The 27,498-nt window shown below is 55.9% G+C and overlaps 1 protein-coding gene across 15 annotated transcripts in view; it reads right to left on the bottom strand.

The window, feature by feature from the left end:
* Positions 1-314: 314 nt before the first annotated feature.
* CEP164 (centrosomal protein 164) overlaps positions 315-27,498 on the bottom strand; it is a 74,569-nt gene continuing 47,385 nt past the window's right edge. For 7 of the 15 annotated variants that reach the window (XM_067039002.1, XM_067039007.1, XM_067039006.1 and 4 more), the window contains 23 exons: positions 24,611-24,696; positions 23,410-23,577; positions 22,427-22,543; positions 20,697-20,834; positions 17,528-17,743; positions 13,887-14,018; positions 13,562-13,778; positions 12,610-12,687; positions 12,261-12,392; positions 11,781-11,903; positions 10,270-10,413; positions 9,748-9,831; positions 9,559-9,627; positions 9,037-9,212; positions 8,572-8,698; positions 8,143-8,210; positions 7,459-7,666; positions 6,359-6,466; positions 5,599-5,713; positions 4,772-5,116; positions 3,938-4,004; positions 3,053-3,175; positions 1,462-2,896 (listed from right to left, as the gene is read on the bottom strand). In XM_067039002.1, coding sequence (XP_066895103.1) covers positions 2,800-2,896; positions 3,053-3,175; positions 3,938-4,004; positions 4,772-5,116; positions 5,599-5,713; positions 6,359-6,466; positions 7,459-7,666; positions 8,143-8,210; positions 8,572-8,698; positions 9,037-9,212; positions 9,559-9,627; positions 9,748-9,831; positions 10,270-10,413; positions 11,781-11,903; positions 12,261-12,392; positions 12,610-12,687; positions 13,562-13,778; positions 13,887-14,018; positions 17,528-17,743; positions 20,697-20,834; positions 22,427-22,543; positions 23,410-23,577; positions 24,611-24,696 — 3,138 coding nt within the window. In that variant the 3' untranslated portion in view covers positions 1,462-2,799. Of the gene's footprint in view, positions 2,897-3,052; positions 3,176-3,260; positions 3,433-3,937; positions 4,005-4,771; positions 5,117-5,598; positions 5,714-6,358; positions 6,467-7,458; positions 7,667-8,142; positions 8,211-8,571; positions 8,699-9,036; positions 9,213-9,558; positions 9,628-9,747; positions 9,832-10,269; positions 10,414-11,780; positions 11,904-12,260; positions 12,393-12,609; positions 12,688-13,561; positions 13,779-13,886; positions 14,019-17,527; positions 17,744-20,696; positions 20,835-22,426; positions 22,544-23,409; positions 23,578-24,610; positions 24,697-27,498 lie in introns of those variants that run through there. The other 8 variants (XM_067039003.1, XM_067039004.1, XM_059070777.2 and 5 more) reach the window with 8 other exon arrangements.

The raw sequence follows: 27,498 nt of genomic DNA, 5'->3' as shown, positions 1-27,498 counted from the left end.
TGTGGATTTGGGCTTTGAGCTTTTGACCAGGGAAGACATGGGCCCAGAAAGGACTTGCTCAGGTCACAGAGCCTGTAGATGTCAGAGTGAGAAGTAAACCCAGGTGTCCTAAGGCCAGGGTTATTTCCCCAGCCCCATACTGCCATTCTGTGTGGAAGTTTGTATGTGTGTGTGTGTGGGGGGGGCTATTATCATGCTCAGCGTTGCTCCCTTAAGAGGCAATGAATGTCTTACAGAAGAGCTTTGGGCAACTGTCTGATCCCCACAGGAGGAATGACCCTTACCCCACCAGTAAAAGGAAACAGTCAGAACAGTCTCCATTCTTTCTTTTATTTACATAAAATTTCCAGAAAGAAAGAACTGGTACATTTGTTACCTTCAAGGAAACATGGGCTGACTCTTGTACCATTCGAATATTGAGCCAGGTGAACTCAGAGCCTATTCAAACTAAATACCCTTTTAAATAGTCTTTCCGGGCTTCCCTGGTGGCGCAGTGGTTGAGAGTCCGCCTGCCGATGCAGGGGATGTGGGTTCGTGCCCCGGTCCGGGAAGATCCCACATGCTGCAGAGCGGCTGGGCTCGTGTGCGCGTCCGGAGCCTGTGCTCTGCAACAGGAGAGGCTCACAACAGTGAGAGGCCCACGTTCCAGAAAAAAAAATTAAAAATAATAATAATAATAATAAAAATAGTCTTTCCTTAAGCCCCAGGCTAGGAGTCAGGACTGCTCAGATCTGGTCCCGCCTCCGCCACGCAGACTGCACCTTTGGCCTCTCCCGTGATCTCTCTGGGCTGCTCCCTCCACTGTGAGATCTGAGTGGGCTGCACGAGTCATCTGCAGGCTCCTCTCAGTGCCTTCCTCCTTCCCGTCCTCGGAGCGGCTCGGACACTGGGACACAGAGGAGGCTGGGTTCCTTTGTATGTTTTGTCTTTAAGTCGGTTTTCTTTTGCGAGTCCATGAAACACGGCCTGATTCTCAGTTGGTTCTTCTAGCAATTTGTTGCTACAAATCCCAAGACTACGAAGGCTGTTCACACCACTGGAGCAGGAAAAACTCACCTAACTTTGCCAGCTGAGGACTTCAGGGGGCTTACCTTTCATTTGTCTGCATGGAGAAAGCAACGACGAGTGGCCTTTGGGAAATGGCACAGTGAGTCTCGGGGCTGGCAGGTGGTCGGGAGGCTGGGGCACTTCCCCACTGGGATGGGAGCTCTCAGGGCACAGTGATGGGGTATGAGGCTCTGCGCTTATAGGGAACTCAGCTGCTTTCTCCAGGACCTCAGGCACTTAAAGATCTCTGAGGCTTGGCTTTCTCATCCATAGAAATGGAGCTAAAACTATCTACATCACAGGTTTGTCGTGTGAGTAGATCTGATACCTAGGTGTTCTGTGAATGTTAATTTCCCTCCCTGTATTTTTAATGAGGAGGCAAAGTCCTTCAAAAAGGAGACACATTCACACAACTGCCTTGTAGCAACTGGACCTGCAGAGATTTAATTGATGTAAAAAACACAGGATTGTCACCAGAGTTGGTTGTAACGTATGAGCTATTCCCAAAGCACACAGAATGAACCAAATAACAAAATGGATGTTTTATGCCATAGACTGATGCCAAAAAAGTGTCTGGGGGTAGACAAGCCAACTGGATCTTAGTTTCTTACCCCATGACAGAGGAACGAGGGTGGGACGGTGGAGAGTTGGTTGGAGATGCAAGGGCAACCCCTCGGCTTTCAAGACAAGGAAAATGGGGGCATTGTATTTAAACAGTGGGGCAGATGTTGAACATCCCCTGCATGTCCCCCCCCCCAAGGAGCCCATTGATGGGAGGTGGGGCTGCAGGATACTGTGCCAGAATGGCAGCAGCTCCCACTGGCACTTGATCCCTCCCTGCCAAGGCCAGGCCCCTCACCTCCTTCAGAACAAGTCTCCAAGCTCTGAGGAGGGGCGGCAGGGGGGTGGGGTGGGCGGTGGCACAGCTGGAAAAGACAGATGGAAACGACCCATGTGTAGACCCAAGGTGGTCCGGGAAGAGAAAGCCAAGGTGAGGACCAGAGCCATCCCGGACTTTTCCTATGGCTTGTTGGCTTCCTGATAGCTGCGTACTTGAGCCCTGAGAATCTAGCTGGGATGCTCTGGGGAAGGGGAAGGGAGTGCTCCTGAGGATAGCCCCACGGCCAGCAGAGGCTAGACAGGCAGCAAAACTTCTGGGCCCAGCCTCTAGCCACCTCCCGCAGGGCTCAATATTAAGAGAGTCAAAAGGAGAGAGAACACTCAAGAAAGGGGACATTAAAAAAAAAAAGTCTGATCTCTACACAGCTGAGGTATTAGAGAGACGGGGCCGGGTCCCAGGGTACAGACACGCGGCGGGGGGGTGGGGTGGGGGGTGCTTTGTTCTGGCAAATTAAGGACCACACACATGACCCTGGGAGCGCCAAGCAGGCCCTGCAGGTCCGAGAGAACAACTCCGCTCCGAAGGAGTCCCCTGGCCTCGGAAGGAGGCAGCTCCTCCAGTGCCACCTTCTCCTGAAGGTGCCCCTGTCCCCCGCGAGTCACACAGGGCACCCCGAGATGTGTTACAGGGTCTCGGGCGGCGGCTTACTGTTTCTGGTCATACCATCCTTCCCGCCCGCCCCCCCCAATGTCACCGGTTCCCCGTGGTTCCTCTAGGTTCTGAGTGAGGCAAGCAGCAAAGAGGGGACGGGAGAACGCTTTATCAGAGGGAGTAAAGTGCAGGCAGCAACTCGGACGCTTGGTCTGGACGCAGGAGAGGCCAGGCTGCCTGCCGGCTCAGGGCTCAGGGCCTCAGTAGCGATACACTTTCAGTCTGTTGTTCTCATCCAGGCCCAGCTGCAGGAGGCCAGAACCAGCCGTTGCCTTGGGCACCGAGGGGAAGAGATGTCTGGCCACAAGGTGAAGGAAAACTCTGCAGTCAGGTGAGCACGCCTGGGGGAGGGTCACAGGCCAAACGGGGTCCTCCTTGCACCCCCCAGGGCCCACATGCCTTGGCAGTTACAGCAAGAAGGGATCGGGGTTTGGAGAGCAGCTAAAAAGATACGACTTGGGGTCATTCTTGTAATGTGCCAGCCACTTGCGGTGAGCCTCGATCATGTCCTGGAAGTTGGGGCTGCCCACCTCGGGGACGTGGGAGGGGGGACGCTGCAGGAGGCGGAGCTGCTCACTGCGGGGAGGGCAGAGGAGGCAGGAGTGCCGGGGTGGGGGGGGGGGTGTCTCTGGAGCAAGGCAAGAATGCCCCTCGGGGAGGAGGAGCATCAGTTTCCAAAGGGCGAATGCTCCTGACGGCAAGGGTCCCACAACTGCCTGCTCCCGGCCGATCTCATCTGCAAAAGCTTCCCTCTCTATCGACTCAAACACCTTCTCAGCATCAGCTCCCAAGGTGGCCAAAGGGTGAGAGGGGTTGTACTTATGGTTGGGGGCCTGCAGGGATACATCAGGGGCTACATTCGGTAAGAAATAAGATGAATGGGAAACTAATAACAGGTTTCAATAATTGCCCATCTGTCTCTCCCCACAGGGTGCCCCCTCTCACTCCAGATGTTGCTCAGCAGGCCTGAGGGAAGAAGGGAGCCCTGTGATGCAGACAGAGAGCTCAGGGCAAGAGATGAAGGCCACATTCCAGGGCTGGAAGGGGCAGGGTCCCACCAGGGGCCCATTTCTCCCCCAGGTGCCACGGGGCAGCTTACTCACAGGGCTGGATCAGGTAAGGCCCGCCGGGCCCCACTGGGACCTCATCGGTTGGGACTTTTCTCTGGCTGCGGAGGTGCACCGCAGACCCAGGCAGCTTCGTGGCCTGGGGACCTGCCTAACCGCTCTGGGTGATGCGACAAGGAGTTCTGGTCCCCTCACAGGTCCCACCTGCCCAGGGAGCTGCAGCGAGCAGCTGAATGGTGTGGCTCCACCCTGAGCCCACAGGGAGGCTTACCTGGCAGACACATACCCCAGCCTGTTTTCCAGGGGGGCAGGGCCACTGCTGAGGAACGGGATGCCAGCTGGAAAAGTGGGAGGAAAGCATTCAGAAATGGGCAGCGGTTCATCTGAGCCAGCCCCCTCCTGCCTTCCCCGAGAAACTGCAAAGGCACCGCCCCCCAAACAAAAAATAGGAAAAGCTTCTGTGGTTGGAGGTGAGAGACAGAGGAGGGCCAGGAATGGTCCTATTTATTTTATTTCTAAAACTGAAATTATTTTCAATTTGGGTCAGGATAAGAAGACGAACTTTTTCCTTCAAATAACTGTTTTTATGGCTTTTCACATTCCTTAGCAGGGCTATGAGCCCAGGGGAGGCCACATACAGCCAAGGGGTCATGAACCCTAGAGTCACAGAGACATGGGGTCAAAACCCAGTCTGTTGCTCACTCCCTGGGTATTCTGGAGCATATTATCAATACTTAACCTCTGAGCCTCAGCTTCCCCATCTGTAAAAGGGGAATAACCTCAGAGGATTAATACAAGGACTAAATGAAAAACCATATATAAAATGCCTGGCCATAATATATATAACACACAAGCTGGCAGCGATCATGACACTGACAACAGTGACCTCCTAGGTTCGGCTGAGCTCTAGTGTCCATCGTAAAGGCCCCATCCAGTAAACCGTCAAGACACATAGGGCCTCCAGCCACAGGGCGAGCAGCAAGGTCCTCTCAGGCACCCACCATGGAGTCAGTGGGCCACGCCAGAGTTGGGGGCGAGGGGTAGGCAGAGGAGGAAGGCGGCGAGGCTGAGCCCAGAACCACGCACGGCCTAGAGGGAGGCTTACTTGGAAAATACTTGCGCCACTTCTCCACCAGGAAGTCGTCCACGGTCTGAGCCACGGAGGAGGAGAGCCGGGGGCCCAGCTCTGGGTCCCAGGCCCACTGGGTGGACGTGGGTGGAGCCGGGGATGAGGCCGAGACCCGGGCCAGGGAGGCGTAGGAGGGAGCGGGGGTGCTCCGGGAGGCCTGGGTGGGGAGCGGTGCGGGTGTGGAGGTGAAAAGCGGCGGAGGCTGGGTGTTGAGGCTGCCCAGCACGCTGAGGACGCCGTTGAGTTGGCCGCTGATCCGCTGCAGGGAGCTGCTCAGGTAGTGGATCTTGTTGGGGAAAGTGGGACTCGGGGTCGGGCCTACTGAAAGGGAAGAGGCAGAGGGTGGGGCAGGACTCGGGCTCCGGGCCCTGGAATGGCCCAGGCCAAGGTGGCACTGGGCATCCTACTGGCCCACGTCCCCACCCCTTCCCTGTTCCTCCCAACAAAAGCCCCAGGGCTTCTGGGTCCCAGACAGGAAGCTGGCCGAGAGAAAGAGCATCCCCGGTGCGGGGCCCACCACCCCTTTGTAGGTCACAGCTGCAGAGGGAGAAGAGCCTCCCGGGGGGGGCGGGGGGCGGCACCAGGAGGGACAGGCTAAGAGGGACCCCTGTCTCACGGTGAGGACCCTGCACGATCAGAAGGCTTCCCCTGAGCCTCTGGGCCCCGTGCGCTGGGAAACCCAGAGGGCTCACTCCTGCCCAAGCTCTGCCGAGCACCTGCTCCAGGCACTGGCCCCCGGAGGCCCGCCACGCAGGGCTGCAGGGAGGAGCTGCACCTCCGTTCCCCATGGATACCCCACTCACCGTGAGGCAGGGGGCAGGATTCGGAACTGTCACTGCTCCCGTCTTCTAGGTCGCTGAGGTCAAAGGTCACCACCTTCTTGGTGGGGGGTCCTCTCAGAGTGTCTTCATCTGAAGCCTGGTGGGTGAAGCGGCGGTAAGGACTTGCCCTGTGCTTTCTGCCCGCTGCCCTCGTGACACCTGAGGACTTGGTGGGTAGGCTCTCTGGGCCCAAAGTTCGAGGAGAGGCACGTCGCATAGGCTGCCTTACAGGCGAGGCTAAGAGAACTCAGCCACCAAAGATAGGGCAATAGGGCCACCAGGACCAGGCAGACCCCAACCCTTCCCCCCCCCCCCCCAGTAAACACTCCCCATGGTGTCTCTCCACCTAAGCTTCCCTCCTGTTGTACCTACACCTCTGGCATCTGGGGGAAAGGCTACAAGGCCCCAGGGAAGGTAGGGAAACCTTCTAGGAGCCTCTATTCCTGACACCCGGGGCAAACTTCTCCCGGGACACCAGGGCAGGGACCAGTCCTCTCCCAAGAACCTTCAGCAAGAGGCTCCGGGTCTGCTCAGGACCACTCAGCACAGATATCCAAAGCCCCAGATGTGTTCAACAAATTCAAAGCTGAAGCCACTGCCGTTTTCACCAGCCCAGAAGCCCTAAGCCTACTGCCAATCCTGGGCCCTAGCAGCCCCGCTGTCCCGACACAGGACCAAAGAACCCAACCGAATCCCAGGAACAGAGGAGGGAGGCCAGGCCAAGGAAGCAATTGGACTGCACCTCGTCCCAGAGAGAAGACTCCAGCTGATGCAGCTTCTCCTCCTTTTTCTTCAGCAGGTCGTGGCCTTTCCGCATGGCTGACTTCATCTCATCCAGGTGCCTGGTCTCCTGCAGCCAGGAGGAAAGGGGAGGAGAAAGACAGTGAGTAACCACACAGGCAGATGCCAGAGGCCCAGCTCTGCCGTTTGTAGGCTGGCTGATCTGGGTGATCTTGAACAAATGACCGAACTCTCGGTCTGGATTATTCATCTAAAAAACAGAAATACTACTTCTCACAGGGTCGTGAGAATTAGAAGAGAGAGTATGCTACGTGCCCTCCACTATGCCCACTCCTAATAAATTCTCAAATGGTTACTGTTAACCAAATGGTTATTATTATCACTGCTCCAACTACCAATACTATCAGCAGCAGCACCAGGAGGGATTCAGCAGAGCAATGACAGGGCCTGGGGGAAGGCTGCCCCTCTATCGGGACCAGCCTCTTGCCCTCTGCCGCCCCCCCAGCCAAGCTTAGGGGCCACAGCTCACTCGCCAGCTCTGAGCACCATCAGAATTCTAAGGGACCAAGTATGATCGTCTGCCAAGACTCTCGAATGGCAGAGAGAGCTGTGATCCCACTGATAATAACCATGAAGTCTCTGCCTTTTCATTGCAAATTAGGGTCTCAGGGGAGGAAAACAGAGAAGTAACTCAAGCTTATGCCGGGTGCGCTCCAAAGATTTTCACTTATGAGTGAAGTCTTGAGTGTGACGGAATGGCCAAGCACTGTGGAACTTCTCTCCTCTTCCCCTGGAAAATGGGAATACCTACTATCTTGCACATCATCTATGGACATTGTGAGGCCCAAATGACTTCCTACTAGAGAAAGCATTCCACACCCTGCACTGGCACGTAAATGTAAGAAAGCTTCCATCCTTGGGGAGATCGTATCCTGTATCTCCTGTCTGGTCTCCCTAGACTTGTCCAGTGACCCCAAGGCCCACGTGACCACTCTCGTGGAGTCCCCAGAATGATCAACTGAGGGCGAGCCCAAAGGGAGTGCCGCCGGCTGCCCCAGGCCTCCCCCACATGTCTGGCAGGCCCTCCCCCGGGCTCCTGACCTCCTCCAGGTCCTTGCATATGTCCTCCAGGGCCTTGGTGCCTGGCGGGTCTCTGGCCGCCTCCTGAGCGCTGGCCAGCTCGTGGCGCCAGTGCTGCTGGGCGGCCTTCAGAGCTGTCTGCCGCCTCCGCATGGAGCGCGTCTGCCGGACCAGGAACTCCTTGGCGCTGCGGAGAGCTACCCCCTCGGCAGAAAGGTAGTGCCGGGCACTGCGGGGGGACAGGCCAGGGTGGGGGGTTGGAGGGGGAAACACACTCTCTGAGAACCCCTGCTGTGGGTCACGACCACTTCCCCAGCAGATGCCCATCCTGAGCACAGACTGCGGTGCTGGGGCCGGGCAGAGTGCTGGGACGTTGCCACTAAATATCCACAGAGCGCGGGGCACGTGCTGCGCTGAGTCCTCCCACCCTGACTGTGAAAGGGAGCGTGCCTGAGGCCTCCAAGGCGGCCAGACACTCCCATCAGGCTGACCCACAAGCAGAGGTCAGCAGATGCCAGAGAGCACCACGGGCACCTTCTTGGCTTGTCAGAGACGATTCCTCAGGCACCCAGGTCCCCTTCCCTGAACCGAGCCCCACCGGAGACCGCCGTCACGTTTCAGTCCACCCCGGCTCTGTGACGCAGGCACTCACTTACCCCTTCCTGGCATCCTCAATGCCAAATAAGACAGCTTATTGGAACTCACCTGTCCAAGGACAAGTCGGTCTCCTCTTTGCCCTGGGAGAGGGAAAAGGATACCTCTTTAGTCTGGTTCTAGGACACACAGTAGAAAAGGCCCATTGAAGGTAACGTCAGATACACTCCAGGCTCCAAGGACCCCGAAGTCCCTCCTAGTGGCCCAGACACAGAAATGGTTCTGCCAGCCGCTGCACTATTCACTTACAGATATTATCTGACTGATGGAGAAGGGGAGTAGGAATGATAAGAACAGGAGGCTAAGGTTCTATGCAGAACAGAGCCAGGACCCCTCCAGGAGCCCAGAGCCTTCCTGGAGCCCCACGCCCCGGTGCCCCACCCCCTCCCGGTGCGCTCTTGGAGGCCCACCCCCTCCCGGTGCCTGGAGCCTTGCCCTAGCCCAGCCACCCTGACCCTCCCGAGGCACAGAAAAGCTCACCGTCCCAAGGGATTTCCTCAGGTCCTCAACGTGGAGATCAGGCTCAAAACGTGGGGAAGCATTCCTCTCCTCTGCCGCCTGCTCCTTCAACAAGTCCTGCTTCCTCTGAGCTTTGGCCTCCAGGTCACTGTGGTGGGACACGAGGGAGGGGAGGTGGGGGGAGGCAGGGTCACATGACGAAGCAGGCCAGGCAGCACACTGTCAGGACTCCTGGGGGCAGGGGGTGAGGACCATCTCCATCCCTTCACTCCTGTCAAAGACCCTGGAGGCAGAGCTGGGACGTGAACAGTAGAACCAGGGACCCCCGGCTACTCACAGCCCCGACTCCCTACAAAACGCAGCGCCTCCACCTGGCCCCACCTCTGCCTGTGAACTGGGCCGTGAGTAGACAGGGCCCATGAGCAGCAGAGATCAGAGGGCGGGCGAGAGGCAGTAGGGGTGGCTAAATGCAGGGGTACAGACCACCTGACATGTTTCTGCAGCCTCTGACTCTGGGTCTGCAGCAAATCCACCTGGGACTCCAGCTCCAACTTGCGGGCCTGAAGCTCCTCGAGGATTCTTCGGAGCTGCCGGTTTGACTCCAACAGGTGGCTGTGTTCCTTCTTTGCCTCCTCCAGGTGCTGATGGGTGGTTGCGGCTTCCTGGGGGCAGGAGGAAAGAGAGACACACCCAGAGACATGGGGGCTGGGGGGGGTGGGGCGGGGAAGGCAGGGAGCGGGCAGCACCAGACAACAGGAAAGAGCAATGGGGAGAGGATGGAACCAGGCACACTGAAGGCCTGTGTCTGCCTTCAGCGTCAGTGTCCCCCACCAGGCCCTCCCCTGGCGGCTCCTGAGCTGGTCCCACACGCTAGGGCTATTTGTGCAATAGCAGCCAACATAGTCTGGAACCCAAGTCCGTGGACAGATCAGGTGAACAAAGGGGTGGGAGAAGAAAGGAAATGGAATAGGGGAGATAGAGGACGGAGGACAGGAGAGGCCGACAAACCTCGCTCTCCAGCGCAAACTGCCTCTGCACATCGAGGAGCTGCTGCTTCTCCTTCCGGGCGGCCTCCTCCTGCGGGCAAAGGAAAGGACCGGCCATTTGGCCATCTCCGGGCCCCGGGTCCTCTCCTGGGGAAGCTGACTCCAAGGTCCAGGGTCCCCGAGAACCTGTCCTCCGCCCGCACTCCCGCACCTGGACATCCAGCTGAGCCAATCTGGCCTTGACATCCTTGGTTCTGGTTTCAAGCTCCACCTCTAAATCTTGGAGTTTCCTTTCCTGCACAGAAGTGTAGGTGGAGAGAAAGACGTGAGCGTAGCAAGAGCACAGGCACGCGCTGAGCGGCAGGAGGGGTCTGTGACCTACCACCCCATACCACCCGCTCCAAGCTGGGCTGGCTTCCCCCACTTGCCCCCATGGCCTCCCAGCAGAGCACCACCTCTCGTCTATTTCAGCAGGGGCGAGGAGAGGCGAAGGCGCCAACCCCAAGGACCTGGGGCTGCTGACCTCCGCCTCTAGTCCTGGGGATGCTCCCTGGCCCAGAAAACAAAAGCGCAAGGATGCCCCAGCTTGCGCATGGCCAGCGAGAGACCCCCACCCCTGAAGCTGTCAGGCTCCATCTGCTGCTGCTGCAGTGCCGGCCCCCAGCACTTTTCTACCCGGATGGAGGGGTCGGGCAGGGCGGGCCCCAAGCGACCGTCAGTCCGGGGCCCCCACCTGCTCCCGGGGCCGCCGCCGCAGGTCCTCGAGCTGCCGGTCCTGCTCCTGCCTCACTGTCTCCAACTCCCGCTCGTGGGCCCTGCGCAGGCGCTCCAGCTCTCCCGTCAGGTGCCCCAGGAGTTCGGCCCGCTGCTTCCTCTCCTGCACGGACGGTGGGGCCGCCGGTGGGAAACCACAGCCGCCCCTCCCACCCCTAAAACCACAGCCCACCCTGCAGCCTTGGGTCAGTGCCATCAGGGACCCCAACAGGCCTCTGAGGCCGGCTCTTGGAGAAAAGCAGAAGAGCACTGAGGATGGCAAGGTCCTAACCCCAGAAAACCTGCACCCCGGCTCTCTGCTGCTGAAACAACACTAGTCAGACGTGCTGAGAAATCCCTGGGTGGAAGCCGGCCTCTCCCACCACCCCGGCACGTACAGCCTTCCTTCGTTAAGGGAAGAGAGACCGTTACTAAATTCTCACTCTTCCTCAGCAAGGGCAGAACTGGTTTGGGAAGGGAGTCAACTACATTTCACCATGACGGGCCGCAATTGCTGCCCTGGTGCAAAGAGTCTGGGATACCGGTTCCAGTAAATGGAGGAGTAGCCTAGAAACCCCGGGTAGAGGCCTGGCTCTGGGCTAAAGTCAGCCACCAGCCCTCCCCCTCGTCCACCCCCGACGTGAGCAAGCCGGCATGGGTCCACTTAAGTCACTGAACGTTCCCACCGAAGGCTGAAGTTGGGCAGATAATATCTAAATATTGGTTGGCTCTTGCCGGTCTACTTCCTCGTGTCCTAGAATTTCTATTAACCCTGGTGGCACGGTGTCGGGTGGTTAAAATTGAAGACTTTGGAGTTAGACATTCTGGCTTGAATCCCAGCTCCTCTACTTACTAGCCAGGGTGGGCTTCGGAGAGGTGCTTACACTCCCCACGTCTCAGTTCCCTCTTTTTAAAATGGAGATAATGATAGCATGAACCCCCTAAGGGTGTCGTGAGGGCTAAATGAGGTCATATACGTAAAGAGCTTAGGACGGTGCCCGGCGCATCGTACGAGCTCAGTACACGTCGGCTATTATTAATACAGGAGCAAAGTGCAGCCTGCTGATGGGGAGGAATCACTCCTCACCTAATGCTTCAGTAAAAAGGCAAAACATGATCTTACCGTTGCAGGCTGCCAGGAAAGAAGGCCTCCCACCATCCCTGACCACAGGTGCTTCCCTTCCCAGGCTCTCCGGCCAGCTGGGAAGGACCCCGGGGTGTGTGTGCGCACACGCATGTGTGCACGTGCGTGTGTGTGCGCGCGTGCACACACGCACGTGCCAGGGAACGTGGTGAAGTCACCTCGGGGTGTGTGTGGGGGGGGCGGGGTGTGTGTGTGTGACCCCGGGGTGTGTGTGTGTGCACGCGTGACACATGCACGTGCCAGGGAACATGGTGAAGTCACCTCGGGGTGTGTGGGGGGGGGCGGTGTGTGTGTGTGTGCGTGTGCGTGTGTGCACATGCACGTGTCAGGGAACGTGGTGAAGTCACCTCGGCTTCATACTGCTCCCTGGCCTCAGCCACCACCTGCTGATGTTCCTCCTTCATCTTGTCCATCTTCCTCTCGTGTTCCCTCTCCACCTCCTGGCGCTTCTCTCTCAGGAGGCCACTGAGCTGCAGGGCAGGCGGCAGGGATGCGACATGCAGGACTGAGGCTGGAGCAGCACCCGGGGACTGAAGCACTTGAAGGGACTCATACACGTGACACAACCTCCTCAATGTCCCCACATGCACACGTCAGGTGACATACACATGGCCACACCCAGCATGCCCTCCTCCCCACATATAGGGCATGGGGGTGGAGAAGCACTCGGCCTCCAGGGAACTAAGGCATAAAAACGGACCCTGAAGTCCTGACCCCAGCTGAGCTGTCCAAAGCAAAGCAGAGGACCCCCGGGCCAGGATGGCTCGGCCGACTGTCAGGGTGTCCACGACAGGTACACAGAGTCGAAGGAGCGGACCAGCACTCACCTCTTGCTCATATGCGAGAACTTGGTAAACTTTGTGATGAGCTCTCTGCTCCGCCCGCCCAAGGCTCTCCTGCAGCTGGGCCTCCTCTTTCTGTTGAGCTTCCTCCATCTTCTTCTGGAGGCTGGAGACCACCTGAGGAGGCACCCGCACAGGGAAGCGTGACCCGCAGAGAGCACTGCAGAGTGGCCGCGGGGGACTCGCTTCCCAGGGAGCCAGCACCCATCCCCCTGGGGGCTGCAGGAGAGGGAGACTCCCTCCCTAGGGGACGGGGTGCGGGTGAAGGGGTCCCGCGGCTCACACCCCAGGATGCCCAGGGTCTGCCCCGCAGGCCAGGGCCACCGCCCCTCACCTCCCTGTGCTTGGCCTCCAGCGAGGAAGAGAGCCGCTCCAGCTCCTCTCTGTGCTCCCTCTCCAGCGCCGCCACCGCCTGGGGGCAGAACAAAGGGCCTGTGAGGACGCAGGGCAGGCTGGCCGGGCTCTGACCTGAGACGAGGAAGAGCCAGAAGACCACCCCCAATGCCTCTCGAGCTAAGCACTCAAGGGGAACCGCAGGCACATCTTTGTTCCTCCGAAATAACTGTCCCTCAAGTCTGCACCTCGCAAACCAACAGGGACATGAAGGCCAGAGTGGAGGGGCCTTTCAGTAAGGCTCGGTCACGGCTTCCATTCCCCCGCCTCTAGGCCACCGCTACATAGGCAACACTCCTGCCTGTGCATAAGCACCAGGCAGGGAGGCCTGCACGTCTCAGCACCACCTCCCAGAGCGCGTGCAGTACCGTGACGTCCCCACACCCCCGTGCCTCTCTGCAGGCTCCCCGGGCCTGAGAGCTGAAACTCCACCCATCACCAAAAGAAAACAAAAGTTCCACGTGGCCTATTACCTACTTCAGCCTCTTACTTAGAGACAGACCCATCGGCCTGGAGGGACAGGGAGTAAGGACAAAGGAGAAAAAAATTCCTCTGAGTGGGCTAGCCTCTCGCTCTGAGGCAGGGGAGGAAAGGAGAGAAACGCGAGGTCCTCACAGCTGCCCCTCAGGGACAAGTACAAGGACTGGGCCCCTTTGGCTCAAGAGCTCTGGTCTGGTTTAAGTTCTTTCAGTCATGAAATCTTCCCAAATCCACAGGCCAGGTCCACACGGGCCCAGACAGCCGGCCCAACATCTCGTTGTCCATCCACACAGACACCCGCTCTTCACCTGGCTCCCCACCCTGCACCCCAAGGCTGGCGCTTCCTCTTCCTCAGCGCTCAGTCCCTCCCCAGGCAGCCCAGGATCACATGGGGCGGGGAGGGGGCCGCTCACGTCTTTCCTCTCCCCTTCCAGCTGCTCCCTCAGCTGCTGCAAGGCCCTCTCCTTCTCCGTGTTCAGGGCGGCCTGCTCTCTCTTCTCCGAAGCGTCCAGGTCTTCCCTGAGACGCTCCAGCGTCTGCCTGTTTCTCTCTTCCAAGCTGGCCCTCTCAGCCTTCTGTAGAGACTCCAGCTCTTCTCGCAGCCTCTGCAGGGAAGCCTCGTGCTCGGCCCTGGGCAGACAAGTGGGTGGGGATGGGCCTAGGCACGGGGGGGGGGGGGGGGGGGGGGGGCGGGTTGTGGACCTCCAGGGGACCGGGCAGCCCACAGCCTGCACTCACCTGATTTGGTCCTCATCTGCTTCCACGCTGCACTGCCCCTGGGCACAGAGCCGGGACAGCCTCTGGCCTTCCTGCTCTCTCACCAGGCTCTCCTCTTCCTCGGTGGCTCTCTGCAGCTGCTCCGTCAGGGAACTGTGAAGCAAAGGAAAGGCAAGTTTGTTGGCGGCCACAAAGCCTTCCCTCTTTTAGGCATAACCCCTGGCTCTCGGCCTCCAAAAGCCCACAGCCTGCCTGTAAAGCTTCCTAAGTCTTTTTTTTTAAAAAAAATTCATTATTTATTTTTGGCTGTCTTGGGTCTTTGTTGCTGCGCGTGGGTTTCCTCTAGTTGCGGCGAGCGGGGGCTACTTTTCGTTGCGGTGCGCGGGCTTCTCACTGCGGTGGCTTCTCTTGTTGCAGAGCACGGCCTCTAGACATGCAGGGCTTCAGTAGTTGTGGCGCACGGGCTAAGTTGCCCCGCGGCATGTGGGATCTTCCCGGACCAGGGCTCAAACCTGTACCCCTGCATTGGCAGGCGGATTCTTCACCACTGCACCACCAGGGAAGTCCGAAGCTTCCTAAGTCTTAAAGATGAGTCTCACCTCAGCCTCTGGGTCCTGCTGCCTCCCTCTAACACCTCCCCGGGTTAGAGGGGCTACGAACCACCTGCTCTTTGCCGCCGGAAGCAGATTACAGGCTCCTTGATCCCAGCACAGCATTTCTGCCAAAGGCTCCCCTCGGCCTCCAGCTTCACCTCGGTGGCGTTCACTCAAGGTGGGATCCAGTCTGACTCCAGCCCAGCTCTGGCCACAGCAGATGAGCCACCCCCTCTAAACCCCACTACACTCTTCCCTGCCTCCTGGCCTTTGTTCGTGCTGGTTCCCCCGCCTAGAATCCCCTTTCCTACCTGACGAACCCATGTTCCTTGTTCAACACCCAGCTCCCGCCTCTCAGAAGAGTCTTTCCAAGTTCATCAATTACCTTTCTGCTCCCAACACACTTTATATGAGGACCTTTCTTATCCATGCCACTCGGTGCCACGCATCACACTGCAACATAATTAACTAATCTTTTGTATGTGTGCTTTCCATACAAGCCTGGGAGCCTCTCCAGAGAAAGAGTCTCGTCTTAAAACCTGTTTTATCCTAAGTGCCAAACACGGGAGCAGATACGAAGTAGGTACTCGATGCATGTTTGTTGAATTTGAACGGTGTCACCCAGGCCTAAACTAGAAGCAAGATTTGGTTATCTATGAGGGGTATCTTACTCGCAGACTAATGATAGTAACCATCTCATCCCAAACAGACGGTCCTCCTGCAGCCCCCACGTGACCAGGGGCTGTGTGTGCTGTGCATGATTCAGATGACAATTTCTTGGAGAAGCTTCTGGAGTGAATTCCAAAGCCAGAAAAGATTTAGGTTCATTTCCTATTTTAAGTTATCAGCACCACTGCTCTCTTCCATGATGACAGAAGATTTGAGTGAAGTAAAAATCCTTCCTTCTAGACTGCCCAGAAACCCTTCCTCTCCATCCCGTGGCCAAATGTTACACGTAGCACCGCAGAATGGCAGAGCTGGAAGGGTCTTTAGAGGTTAAGTCCTGCGTTTTACAACTCTGTCTCTTCGTCTTACAACTAAACTCAATCTCCTCGTTTTGTAACTAAAGAAACTAAGAGTTAGCCTGTCTGCCTCCCCTGCCTGCTTTCTCATTAGAGAACTATTTGCTACAAGGTCAGCTGGGGTTTCCAGAAATTTCTACCAAGTGGCAGTTTCCCAGCAGAGAGGAGGTCCCTCCCCTCAGAAAGGCTCACACGTAAACAGTAACAGGGTTCTCGTGATAAACTACTTTGAAGACAGCCAGGCAAGGCACTGCCCACAGAGAAACCACTTAGTCAAGACCATTGACACTGTACTGATTTCGACTGAAAATATTTACAATCAAGACCCACCACTTATTGAGCAACTACTGTGTTTCAGGCCCTGAGTCAGACACTTCTGGCAGGCTGGTTTTCACCACGGTTTAAGAGGTCTCTGGGAGGCCCCCTCTGCAGTTGGGGGGTTTGGGGAGGGACAAAAGGCACAGTCAGCCCAGCCGAGGGTGACCAGGAAGAGAGAGGAGCCTGGCAGGCGGGCAGGGAGACTCCACAGGGGTTTCCTCCCAGGCACTGTCTCTCAAGGTAAGCTGAGTACCACCCTGTTTGGGTGGGCCCCTGCCCCAAGTTTCAGTTGGCTGGAAGAGGAGGATGCTGTGGGAAGATCTGTTCTCTGCGAGGCACTCTAGCTGGGGATCCAGGAGGGGTGACATAAGGATGGACCCAGGGTCAGTAGATCCTGTGTTGGGCTAATGAGGGAGACTGTCCCCAACCCTCTGGGTAGTTGGGTGTTGGTTTTGTTAGTTTCTCTAAACTAAGCATAAATATTTTTATAAGTCTTTGCTACGGATGACAGAAAAATAGCAAGTCTCTAGCACTTTCAGATGTTCTGTCCAAGAGGACAAGATTTAGCCTTTAGTTTAACTGCCAAGTAAGTGAAATATATTAACATCTTTTTGTGGCACCTTTCCCATCCTGGGACTGTGACCGAGATTGCTTATTACCCTCTCGATATCCATTCTCCCATTTTTCTTTACTAAGAGAACCCTGATTTTTTTCTATCAGGTACAGAGGACCAGCTGAAGGACTACATTTCCCAGTTACCCTTCGCAACCAGAGGTAGCCAGCCAGATATAAGTGGAAATTATTGGGTAAAGTTTCCAGGAAAACTCCTTTAAAGAATAAGCAGAAGTTATTGGGTAAAGTTTCCAGGAAAGCGCCTTCAAAGGGACTGAATGAGCTAGAAGGTGCCCCTAATCTTCCTGCCTGGAGCACAGATACGATGGCTGGAGATCCAGCAGCTATACTGGACTGTAAAGAGACCCTGAGAGTAAAACCCAGCACTAAAGATGGCAGAGAGATGAAAGGAGACCAGGGACCTGGTCACTCTGTGGAGCCATCATGTCAGCCCTGAACTGCCTTTTCCTATAAAAATAAAACTCCAGCATACATACACACAATCCTATACACGCAGGCCCAGCCCAGGCTTACATGTAGCATTTGTCCCGGGCTCGCAGACAGCTACTCAAAGAGTAGGAACCCAAATAGAAACTTTTGGCTCTGAGAGCACCTCACACCATATCACGTGGTCCCTCCCAATCTCACTGGGTTCCAACAGAGCCCTGACTCCCAAGAGAGAGGACGATGTAGTTGTTCTCCGGAGACAGACTGCCTGGGTTAATCCAGGTTCTGCTGCTTACGAGTCTCCATACCTGGGACAAGCTACTTAACCTTTCTGTGCCTCAGTTTCTTCGTCTGTATTACAGATGCTACAAAACAGAATTGATGACGACACCTCATAAGGGCCGTTCCGAGGACTGAACAAATTAACAGATATAAACCATATGGATCAGCGTCATCTCTCAAAAAATGTTAGCTACCCTCATTATGATCACACCTCCCAAGTCCTCCCCAAAAAGAGGAAAGGCACGAGCCCTGGCCAGGGAGCCCACCCCTCCACACGGGCCACTGAGGAGCAGTCCTGGAGGGGCCCCGGGCATCCCTGTGGCTGCCAGGGCGGGAGGAGGGTGTCCCTGCACAGCCAGGGCGGCTGGGCTGGGGGGTGGGGCGGGACCTGAGCGCCTTCTCTTTCTGCCGGTGAAGCTGCAGGGTCTCCGCCTCCTCCTCCTGCCACAGCTTTTCCTGCAGCCGCTGCATCTGCATCTTCTCTCGCTTGGACTCCAGGAGCCACCTCTGCTCTTGCTCCAGTTCTTGGGCCACCGCCTCTTCCGAGGCCTTCAGTGCAGCCTCTGAGAGCAGCTCTGGGGGAGCCGCAGGCACTGTGGATCGCCTGCCAAGGGTGGAAGCAGCGTTTCACTAGGTTTACTATCCACCCACCTTTCGGCACTAGGATTTACACAGATACAGAACAGCACATACAGAACCCTAACAGAGGGCCCAGGGTCAGGAACCGTAAGTGCAGATCAGGTACCCAAGGGCGAGCAGCAAGGCTACCCTCTCGAAGACACGGGCAGCACTTGTTCTATAGGACAAGCCCCACGGTGGCTGTCAAACGCCCCGAGAGCCTGGGGATGAGGGTGGCCCGTAGGAGGCTCTCAGGACACCTGGTAGGTTGTGGCCTGACTGAACACCCAAGCTGTGGCTCGAGGGCTGGCGGCAGCAGGAAGAGAGAGAAGCTCTGTCCCTCGTGGATGGATTCCTCCCCAGGGTGGCTCATGGCCCTGTTTCCGACTCCCTGCCAGGGCTCTCCCTGCTACTTGAGGCTCATGCCAGCAGTTTGGGAAGTCCCCAGAGGCTGCTTGCTCTCTGACTCTCAAACTGAACAGAGGCCAGTGTGTATGAGCCAGCGGGAGAAGCGGCAGCGTGTCTCCTCGCTGCTAGAACTCCTAGCCCTGAGACCTAGAATAGTCCATGGAGGCCCAGGAATGGGAAACCGTCCTCCCCACTCTGCCAAGGGAGCCGGGCAGGAGACCCTTCCCTAAGCCAAAGACAGGAGCAAGAACACAACCAGAATGCCAGGCTCCGTAGATCCCGGATGATGCCACAGCTTCATCTGCTGAGAGTGAATTCACTGTTTGGAAATGTGTAAAAGAAATTCTAACCTGGATGCGTAAGGCGGGTGGTGAGATAAGGAACACTGGTATATGGGTTAAAGAGATGTCTATAACAGGGCTTCCCTGGTGGCGCAGTGGTTGAGAATCCGCCTGCCGATGCAGGGGACACGGGTTCGTGCCCCGGTCCGGGAAGATCCCACATGCCGCAGAGCGGCTGGGCCCGTGAGCCATGGCCGCTGAGCCTGCGCGTCCGGAGCCTGCGCTCCGCAATGGGAGAGGCCACAACAGTGAGAGGCCCGCATACCACAAAAAAAAAAAAAAAAAAAAAAAAAAAGAGATGTCTATAATGAAGGCTGTTATGTTGCTTGTACTCCGGTTCTTAAAGGAAATACCCAAAGAGAAAGAAACCCCAAGAACGTTTTAAGCAATGAAAGCATAAGCGGGATAAAGTGTTTTTCCTCCCAGAGTGGCTTTTTTAAAGGCCAGGACATGCTGGCATTCCCAGGTCCCTAAATCTTACATCAGAAATTGGTCTGGCCACCCAACCACCATCTTCTCCCGTGGTGCTCCAGCTGCGGCAGGCCTGGCACGGTGGCCCAGTGGACCCCAACAGCATATGGGCGTGGTCCAAATCAAGGACAAGAGGGGCCAGAGTCCAAGAGGGGAGCCAGTCCCCCATCCACCGCTGGGGATGTAAAACCCCCTCCTCACTCAGCTCCCACACTGCAGCAGACAGAAGGCGGCGGGGCAGGATCAGATTAGAACAGCAGAAGTAAACAAGGGCTCTGGAATTCCATTTCAGCCCCTTGAGGCCAGAGAGAGAAGGAAGACACAAAAGGCTACTGCTATCTCTGAAATACCATTAAGATCTTTCCTGAAATCATGACTCAGACCAGAAAGAGTCTTGAGTTCTGCCTTCAGTTCTCTTCTGCTCCCAAGCCCATCTCCCCCCTTCCAAGTCCCAGCTTCCTCTCAGTGCCCCTGTCCCAGCCCGACTGATGCAGATGTAAGATGTGGCCGCCACCTCCTCTGAGAATCCCGCCCTCGGAAAGAGCCTCCCCCCGCAGCTCTCAGCCTCATCAACCCTCCAACTCATTTCCAACCTGAGCTGAAAACATCTTTTTTCCCTGAGATGGTACCTTTTAATGTCTCTCTCCCCTGCGGGCTACGTAGCTATGTGGAGCCCTGGGGACAGATGCTGCGGAGAGATGGGGCATCAGCTGGCGTGCCAGTGTGTGCCCAGGCTGCACGCACCACTGAGCCTCTGCCCGCACTCCTGGCACACAGGCAAACGGGGTTGCTTTTCAGTGGGCCTCTTCTCCGTGTCCCTGTTTTAAAGATCGAGTATCCCAAACTCCCAGCTTAGGTCCAAGGCGGTCAAACAGTGAGCCTGAAAAATCTATGAGACAACTGGGCAGTTGAAGACTCCAGAGGAAGAGGCAGGTCGGATTTCTAGGCCACTCCTCAGGTATCAGCATCAGTGAGACCCAGTTTGCAACAGTTAGTGGCCAAGAAGAGGCTCAGTAAGAGCATCATCCTTTCAGACTGGCCACCAAGTTACTCCGAGCCATACGAGGGAAAGCAAGGAGGGGGGGCGGGCAGGGAGGGAGGGAGGGAGGGAGGGAGGGAGGAGGATACGATACCCATGGCCCTGAAATGGCCAGGGTACCACTAAGACTCAGATCACTATCAGGAATCTTGTCTCCGCTCACTTTCAACCCAGTTGTTTTAATTCATTTGCCCTCTCTCTATACACACCTCATGAAAGATGCTGGGATGACAGACGGAAGGGTATCCTTGTTTCCCAGACCCAGGCCTCTAGCCATAAAGCACGCACAGCGGTGGCTGCTTGCTAGCCCTGCCTGCACTCCCCGAGCTGCCCTTTGCTCTTAACTCCTCCTGATGCAGCTTGACAATATCTATGCAGGTGATAGACTCTACTAACCATGCTTTTTATTTTCTGTATTTCATGATGTTATGGCATCTGAAAAAGCTGGCTGGTCAAGGAGAGGGTGCCGCTTCCACACCAGCCAGCCAATCGTTACAGACAGCAAAGGGAGTATGTCTTTCACATGCAAACCAACCAATCCCTACACCCCCTGCCATCTCCTGATCTATTTCCCACGCCCAAAATCACCCAGGGCCAGGCACCAGGTAACTAGAGACCAGGCCCAGAGCCCTCCAAAATTATTCAAACTTTCCACCCCTCCACTCGCTCAGGGTACTTACCCTGTCTCGCCCATTGCCTCCCGCGAAAACCCCAATAAAGGCTCTGGGTCACGCTCTTCCTTCTCGCCTCTTCGGCCTCCTGACCAAATCTGGTCCTTCCCCACGTGGCCCCACCTGGTGTGGCATGCCCTGTTCTCTCTGGAAATATAAGGAATAAATTCTTCTTTCAGTGGCATTGGCCTCTCTGTGTTGTCACTCAGTCACCTCCATAAATTAAAATCCCATGGATACAAATGAGGCACAGACACAGAGCCACGCCCCACGAACCCCAGAAAATCAGTCCATTCTTAACGCAGCTGTAAAGATTAATAACAAGGAAGTTATGGAGCCTGAGAAGACTCAGGAAAGGAACAGAAGACATTTCCTAAGGGCGCTGTGTAAACTGCAACCGTGTGGTCCAGGAGAGAGCCCCCCGGCAGGGGCAGCCTCACTGGGATGGGAGGAGAAACACAAAGGAAGGGGACTCATCAGCCCAGGCAGCCAGGAGGAGACTCACTGGCCAGCTTCTCTTCCAGAAGCCCTGGGAAAATGCCCTCTGACCTCTGCCCAGAGGGTCCTGTTTCTGAACCCCACTCACCTCCTGTCCTCATCAAAAGCACCCGGATCTGGCTGTCCACAGCCACCCAGGGCACCTGGGAAAGCTGTGTCATTCCTTAGGGGCAGAGCTGTCACTGTGGGATATATCACCACCCGAAAAATGGGCTACCCCTTCCCTACATCACTCCTGCGCTGCTACAGCGATGACGTGAGACTGTGCACTCACGTGCCCTGCCAGCCCTCGGTGACGCTTCCTGTGAGTAATCAGTGCATGAACCTGTCTCTGCTCAACAGTCAGCCCGAATCCTGAGGACGCTTAATCCTTTTGTACTGCTCTGCTCACAGACAGGAAAACCTGTATCACCCCGACACCTGTTTCTCTCCGTGCAGAGAAAAGGCACGGTGGCTGCAGAGCAAGAGTCAGAAGCCGACGGCTCAGGTGACTAGAGCGCTCAGGTCCTAATTCTGCAGCCGACTGGCAACGTGACCTTGGGCAAATCCCTTCACCTTCCTGAACCTCAGTTTCCTTATCTCTGAAAGGGGTGAGGAAGGGGAGGCGAGCAAAAGGTTTCTGAGTTTTAGAAGTGCTTGGTGCAACAGCACCGGTGAGCTTTGAACCCAGGCACAAAGGATATATACTGTGTACTGGATAACCTCATTCATATGAAGTCAGAGAACCGGAAAAACGAATCTGTGGGACAGAAGCTAGAATAGCGGTGACCTAGGGCAGGTGGACTGAGAGGAAAGGGGCCTGAGGAAACTTTCAGGAGGGATGGAAATGTTGTGCAGATGATCTGGGTGGTTGCGATACGGTATGTAGACACTCACTGACTTGGGACATTTCAGATGTGTGTACTTTCATGTATATAAATACCTCAATAATTTTTTCAGAGAAAAGCAGTGCTTGGTAGAGGGGAAAACACGCTTTACCAGGTTTCTGATAATGACCCAGGAGGTACCCTCCCCCCTCCCCCTCGCTTCCAGCCTCATACCTCAGGTGCTGAGCAGGGGAGCCCCGGGGGCTGCTTAGGGGTCAAGGCTGTACGCAGAACCAAGGGCTCACTCACTCTCCCCCCACTCCACTCCTTGAGCCGGAGCCAGAGCACCCCCTCCCCACCACCCAAGACCAGATGGGCACTGAAGCAATCAACACAAAATGGAGGGCAGGGACAGACATGAAAACTGGCCCTTACACCTCTGGAGAGACCGGCAGGGTGGGGCTGGCCGCCACCTTCTCCTCGGGCCCCTCGGCCTGGGGGCACTGCTCCTCGCCCCTCTCGTGGGCGGCAGGTGGGCTTGGGCTCTCCTCCCTTGACAGCAACAAGGAAGCAACGGTGTTAAAGCCAGAGGAAGGCGAGAGGCTCCAGGTGTACCCCATTCGGGGTCAAAGGTCTGTGATGGGGACGAAGGAGGCGTGGCCCCGGCGAGACCTGTGGTTCCCCTGTCTCAGGTCTCAGATCCAGCTCCCCTCCCCGCCTCTTCCCGAGCAGTTTACACTGAAGGACCAGAGATTCGCGTCCCAGGTGGGATGCGGAATGGTTACGGCACCCAGGAGAAGCTCTGCACGCAGCAGGGCTTCCGTGGATGCTGCTGACTAAACACGGCCGCTGCTCAGCCTCCCCCAGGGACTCATTCCACCCAGATGAGCTCTAAGACCAGCGTCTTTCTCCTGCCAGGGGAACAAACTAGCAAGTCTACATGGGCTCTGGAGCAGGCTAGGGAGTGAAGGTCCTCTCAGCTGGCCTCAGGGAAGCCCGGGGCTCTGCACCCAGCAGGGCTCCCTGCAGGCTTGCTGAGTGACTAGCGGCGGATGACTGCTGGGAAGGAGGGGGCTGGCAGGTGGGGACCAGGAGAGATGGCCCCCCCTGGCAGGAACAGCCTAGTCCAGGGTGACAGCAGTCTCTGCCCAGCCCCCTGGCAGGAGGGCAGATGGGTCAGAAGACATGCTTCCTAGTTGCAGAGTTTCTAAGCTTCCCTAATCAGACCGTGCACCCCGACTTTAGCTGTAGGTCAAGGACAAGGAAGAGGCAGATTTCCTAACTCTCCAGCTTGTGTGAAACACTAAGCAGAAATCTCCGTTGCCGTTGCGCTGCTTAGGCTGCGACCCCACCCCCTGCTCTGCCCACCTCTCCAGGCCCTCCACGCCCACCCTGGGAGGCTTCCAGCACACCCTTACCTCTGCAGGGGACCAGGGGGCGTGGGGCTGCCTGCAGAGCCCTCCCCAGGCTCCTCTGCCGCCTTCTGTTCCGGCTGCTCCCCCAGGGGCTGCGGAGGCCCTTCATCCGTGGCCTGGCTGTGAAGGGGACTCTGGAGCCGCTCCCCACGCCGAAGAGGAGGAGATAACCTGGGCAGAGCAGCAGAGTCAGGGCCTCCACTCAGAGAGCAGCAGAATTGGGGAGTGGAGTACGGGGACCGAGGTGCATGCCTCCTGCGGGCTGGACCCCAGCCGGGGCCCCACCTCCATGGAGAGCCCACGGAGGCCAGAGCAGCCAGAAAAGCAGGAAGAAGGAACTCCCTCCAGAGCTCTCCCTTTGCCTGGACTACACTCAGCCTTCCCAGGTCCCTGGGCTGCATTTGCTCGGCCCAGGAGTGAGAGCTGGGGACACTCACAGGTGTGTGCACTCCCGCCATCACTGGGGCTGGGGAGAGTATGTGTATGTGTTGGGGGCGGGGGGTGGTGATGGAAGAACTGAGCAGAAAAGAGGGAGAAAACGAGAAGCCAGACTCAAAAGGCTTAGACTATAGCCAATGCATGAAGCTGTAGCTTCAACTAAGAATGCTGATAGCTTTTCAAGGTCCAAAAAAGTAGAATGACCACCCCCTTCCCCTTCCAGGGTGGCAGCCCTTCTCTTATCATGGGCTCAGGCCTGAGAAGCTGGAAGCTCCTGTCTCTCAATCTCTCTCTCTCTCTCTCTCTCTCTCTCTCACTCACACACACACACACACACACCACACACTCACACAGCTGCAGCCATTTCTGATGTGGTAAGGCCTGGCTCGGAGCTCTGAGCTGCACTACCGACCCTCTAACATGGTCCCCCGGACCTCGAGCAGGCTATCCAGCCCTGGCCCACGAGCAGGGACACACAAGGCTTCATCCAATCCGATGAAAAGGACAGAGCCCTGTCCCCACAATGTTGCTATGGGCACAAAGTACCCCCATATGCTCCAGCAGTACCTCCCACTCCTGACTTGGTTTGCGTGCGCGCGCGTACACACACACACACACACACACGCAGACTGTGCAAGGCCATCCAGTCAGTTCACCATCTGCCTTCAGTCAGGAGCACAACTGAGGTACGTAGACCAAAGCCAGGAATTCCACCCAAGTCCACTCCATCCCAAAGTCCCCGGGGGTGGCCTCCCACGCACTATACCTCTCCGAGCCTCTGGACTTCTTGCTCTGCAGCTCATCTTGGCTGGACTGGCTGGCATCCTTGTCTTCTCTTCCCAACCTCTGGGCCTGTAGGCAAGTAGCAGTGGAAAGTGTATACTTTGGGGGGTTGGGGGTCTGCATTGGGTCCTTTAATCCTCCAACTGACTCTCACGCCAGGAGGAAGCACTGAGAGGTGGCTCTTGGTGAGTGAGGACCACTCAGGATGCAGAAGAGAAGGTCGTCTACTCCACAGTGAAGGCCCTGGGGCATTGGCTAAGCCCCCAGGCTCACAGCTGCTCCCAGGGCCAGCCTTGCTGGCCTGGGGAGGATGAGTCAGACACCAAAGCCACTGTAGGTAGAGGCAGAAGCCAGAGGCTGAAGCAGAACACATAAGAAAAAGAAAATCCTGCCTTCTGCAGTTGGAAACCCTTCACTGCCAGTTGCACAAAGCGGAGCCATCCATGAACACCCCAGATCCACAGAGGCCCCAGACCACCAGTGCCAGTGATAATCGGGGATGCTCAAATTAAGTGAGCGGGATTGGGCACAGCAGACAAGTGCATTAAAGAGGAAGGACCCTGGAGAGATGGAGACTTGGTGAAATGACAGAGAGCTGTACTCCAGACGAGAAGGGCACTGTGTGGGCACCTGAAGGGAGGAAGACGCGGCGCTCCTTTGCTCCCCCGACACCCAGGTCCCGTCAGTAGACAATGATGCCCCCTTTCTACTCAGGGATTTTACCAGCCAGACAGCGAAAAAAAAAAAAAAAAAAAAAAAAAAAAAAAGGCAGCCAACCCCAAATCTCATTTTAAAGCTTAGGTGTCTAGGCAAATTAGGCAAGCTGGTGAAAAAGGACTATTCTTGATACATTCACATATTTTCTGCAGGGGTGAGGTCACGCGGGTAGAGTAGGGCAGTCAGCCTGGACTCAACCCTTTGTTCTAGCACCTCCTCCACTACAAAATGGGATAGAAAACCACAGCTCACAGGGCTTCTGGTGAAGATTAAATGAGATCACGTACATAAAGCCCGACTCCGGCCCAAAAGAAGGCATGCCACAAATACGAGCTCTCCTCATACCCCCTTCTCCTCTTCCCCAGCCTGAGGAAAAACAAAACACAAAAGAAACCCAGCTTTGCCAGCGCCAGTTCCCATCCTAGGACCTGCACTCCTTCTGTCACACTGACAGGAGCCCTGTCTGTTTCGGGACACGGGGGTTAACAGGAGAGGTGGGGCAGGAGACAGCTCACTCCATCTTCCCCAGCAGGGCTCCGGCCGGGCTGGCACACCTCCGTGTCCCCAGCCCCATGCCCCCAGCCCCCCACACCTCTCCACTGGCAGCCTGAGCCCCGGCAGCTGTGGTCGACTCTGCCATCTGGATGGGTCTGAACTATAAGCCAGCTCCCCCAAATTACATGAAAAATAGCAATGCTGCCTGGGAGTGCCTCCTGGTGCCCGCAGCAGAAGGGCTCCCTGCCAGGGCTGCCACTCCTAATCGCATCAGCCGGGCAGAGCCCGCAGACAATGGCGGGGTGGGCTGCCCTTCTCCCACCCCACCTCCCTCCCTTGCAGGGCTCAACTCACAACTTGTCTTCCCTACAATTCACAACAAGCTCAGCGGACAGCTCCCCCTCTCTCTTTTCAAGGAAAAACAAAAACAAAAACAATCACACTGGCCAATCCATCTCACAAACTAAAATATAAGATGGGTAACAAAGTGCAGTGATTGTAATAAATATCCGGGGACTGAGCCCTGAATCAGAAAGGACAAGCTACAGACAAGGCCTATTTTCTTCTTATTTCACCTTCCATATTTCTGCTAGAAACTCAACTAGCCCCCAGCTAGAGAATAAGGGACACCTTGGCTAAGTACCCAGACAGAAGTCCTTTGAGCAGAGTCTTTACCTGCTCCCTAGACATTTTTGCCCCAGAAAGGGAGTCAAAGGAACCAGACAAAGAAATCAGGCATATTGGCACTCTTCAGAAAGGGGAGACACAAGCACATTCTAAGCCTCCGGCCTACGACTGCTCAAGACACCACTTCCCCAACCTAAACTCAGCTCTGGGGTTTTGTTTTTTGTTTATGATGCAGTCCTCAGTTTAATAAATCCCAGTTAGTCACAGTGCATTCATAAAGCAGAATGCTATGCAACCAATAAAAGGAGTAGGGCAGATCTGAAATAGCATAGAAATAAGTTAAGGGTCTATTCTCGAATTTGAAGAGCATATTGCCAAGCAGTTTTTATAGCACAGTTCCAATTTCTGTGGGGAAAAAAAAGATTAACAAATAGAAAATAAATACATGCTTATATGTGTACAGAAAATTTTCTGGAACGGTACATGAAAAATGTTAATGGAAACTAACAGTCCCTACCTGCAGGAGGGAGGAAGGCTGCAGGAAGTAGAAGACTTTGACCTTCTGTATTATTTGAAATAATCTTATGGTCATTTTTTGTAACCTATTATAAAATTCATCATGTTTGTAATTCATTATAATCATTATCTTGATCGTGGTGGTGATGTGAAAGGTGTATACGTATGGTAAAACTTATCAGATGGCACCATTTATGTGTCCAGTTTATGTCAATTAGATCTCAATAAAGATGCATAAAAAATGTTTAAGTGAACAAAAATTAATTTAGCTCAGTTCTAAGCTTCTGCACTGGCCCTGGCCTTGGGAGAGATCCAGAGAACATGAAAAATGAACAAGTGCCCCCTGGAAAGACAAAGGGGACTGTACCTATGGTTCTATCCATCCCACAAAGAGGCTGCTTCTTGTCCCTCCAGCTCTACCTCCCTGCTCAGCCCCTCCGTGCCCTGAAGTGAGAGGCGGACACAATCTCGCAAAGGGCTCCACGCGGTCAGCCAACCTGAGCGCCCAGCACTGCT

This window comes from Kogia breviceps, chromosome 7 (assembly GCF_026419965.1).
Source record: "Kogia breviceps isolate mKogBre1 chromosome 7, mKogBre1 haplotype 1, whole genome shotgun sequence".
Lineage (NCBI taxonomy): Eukaryota > Metazoa > Chordata > Mammalia > Artiodactyla > Physeteridae > Kogia > Kogia breviceps.
This window is presented reverse-complemented; position numbering and strand designations above follow the sequence as displayed.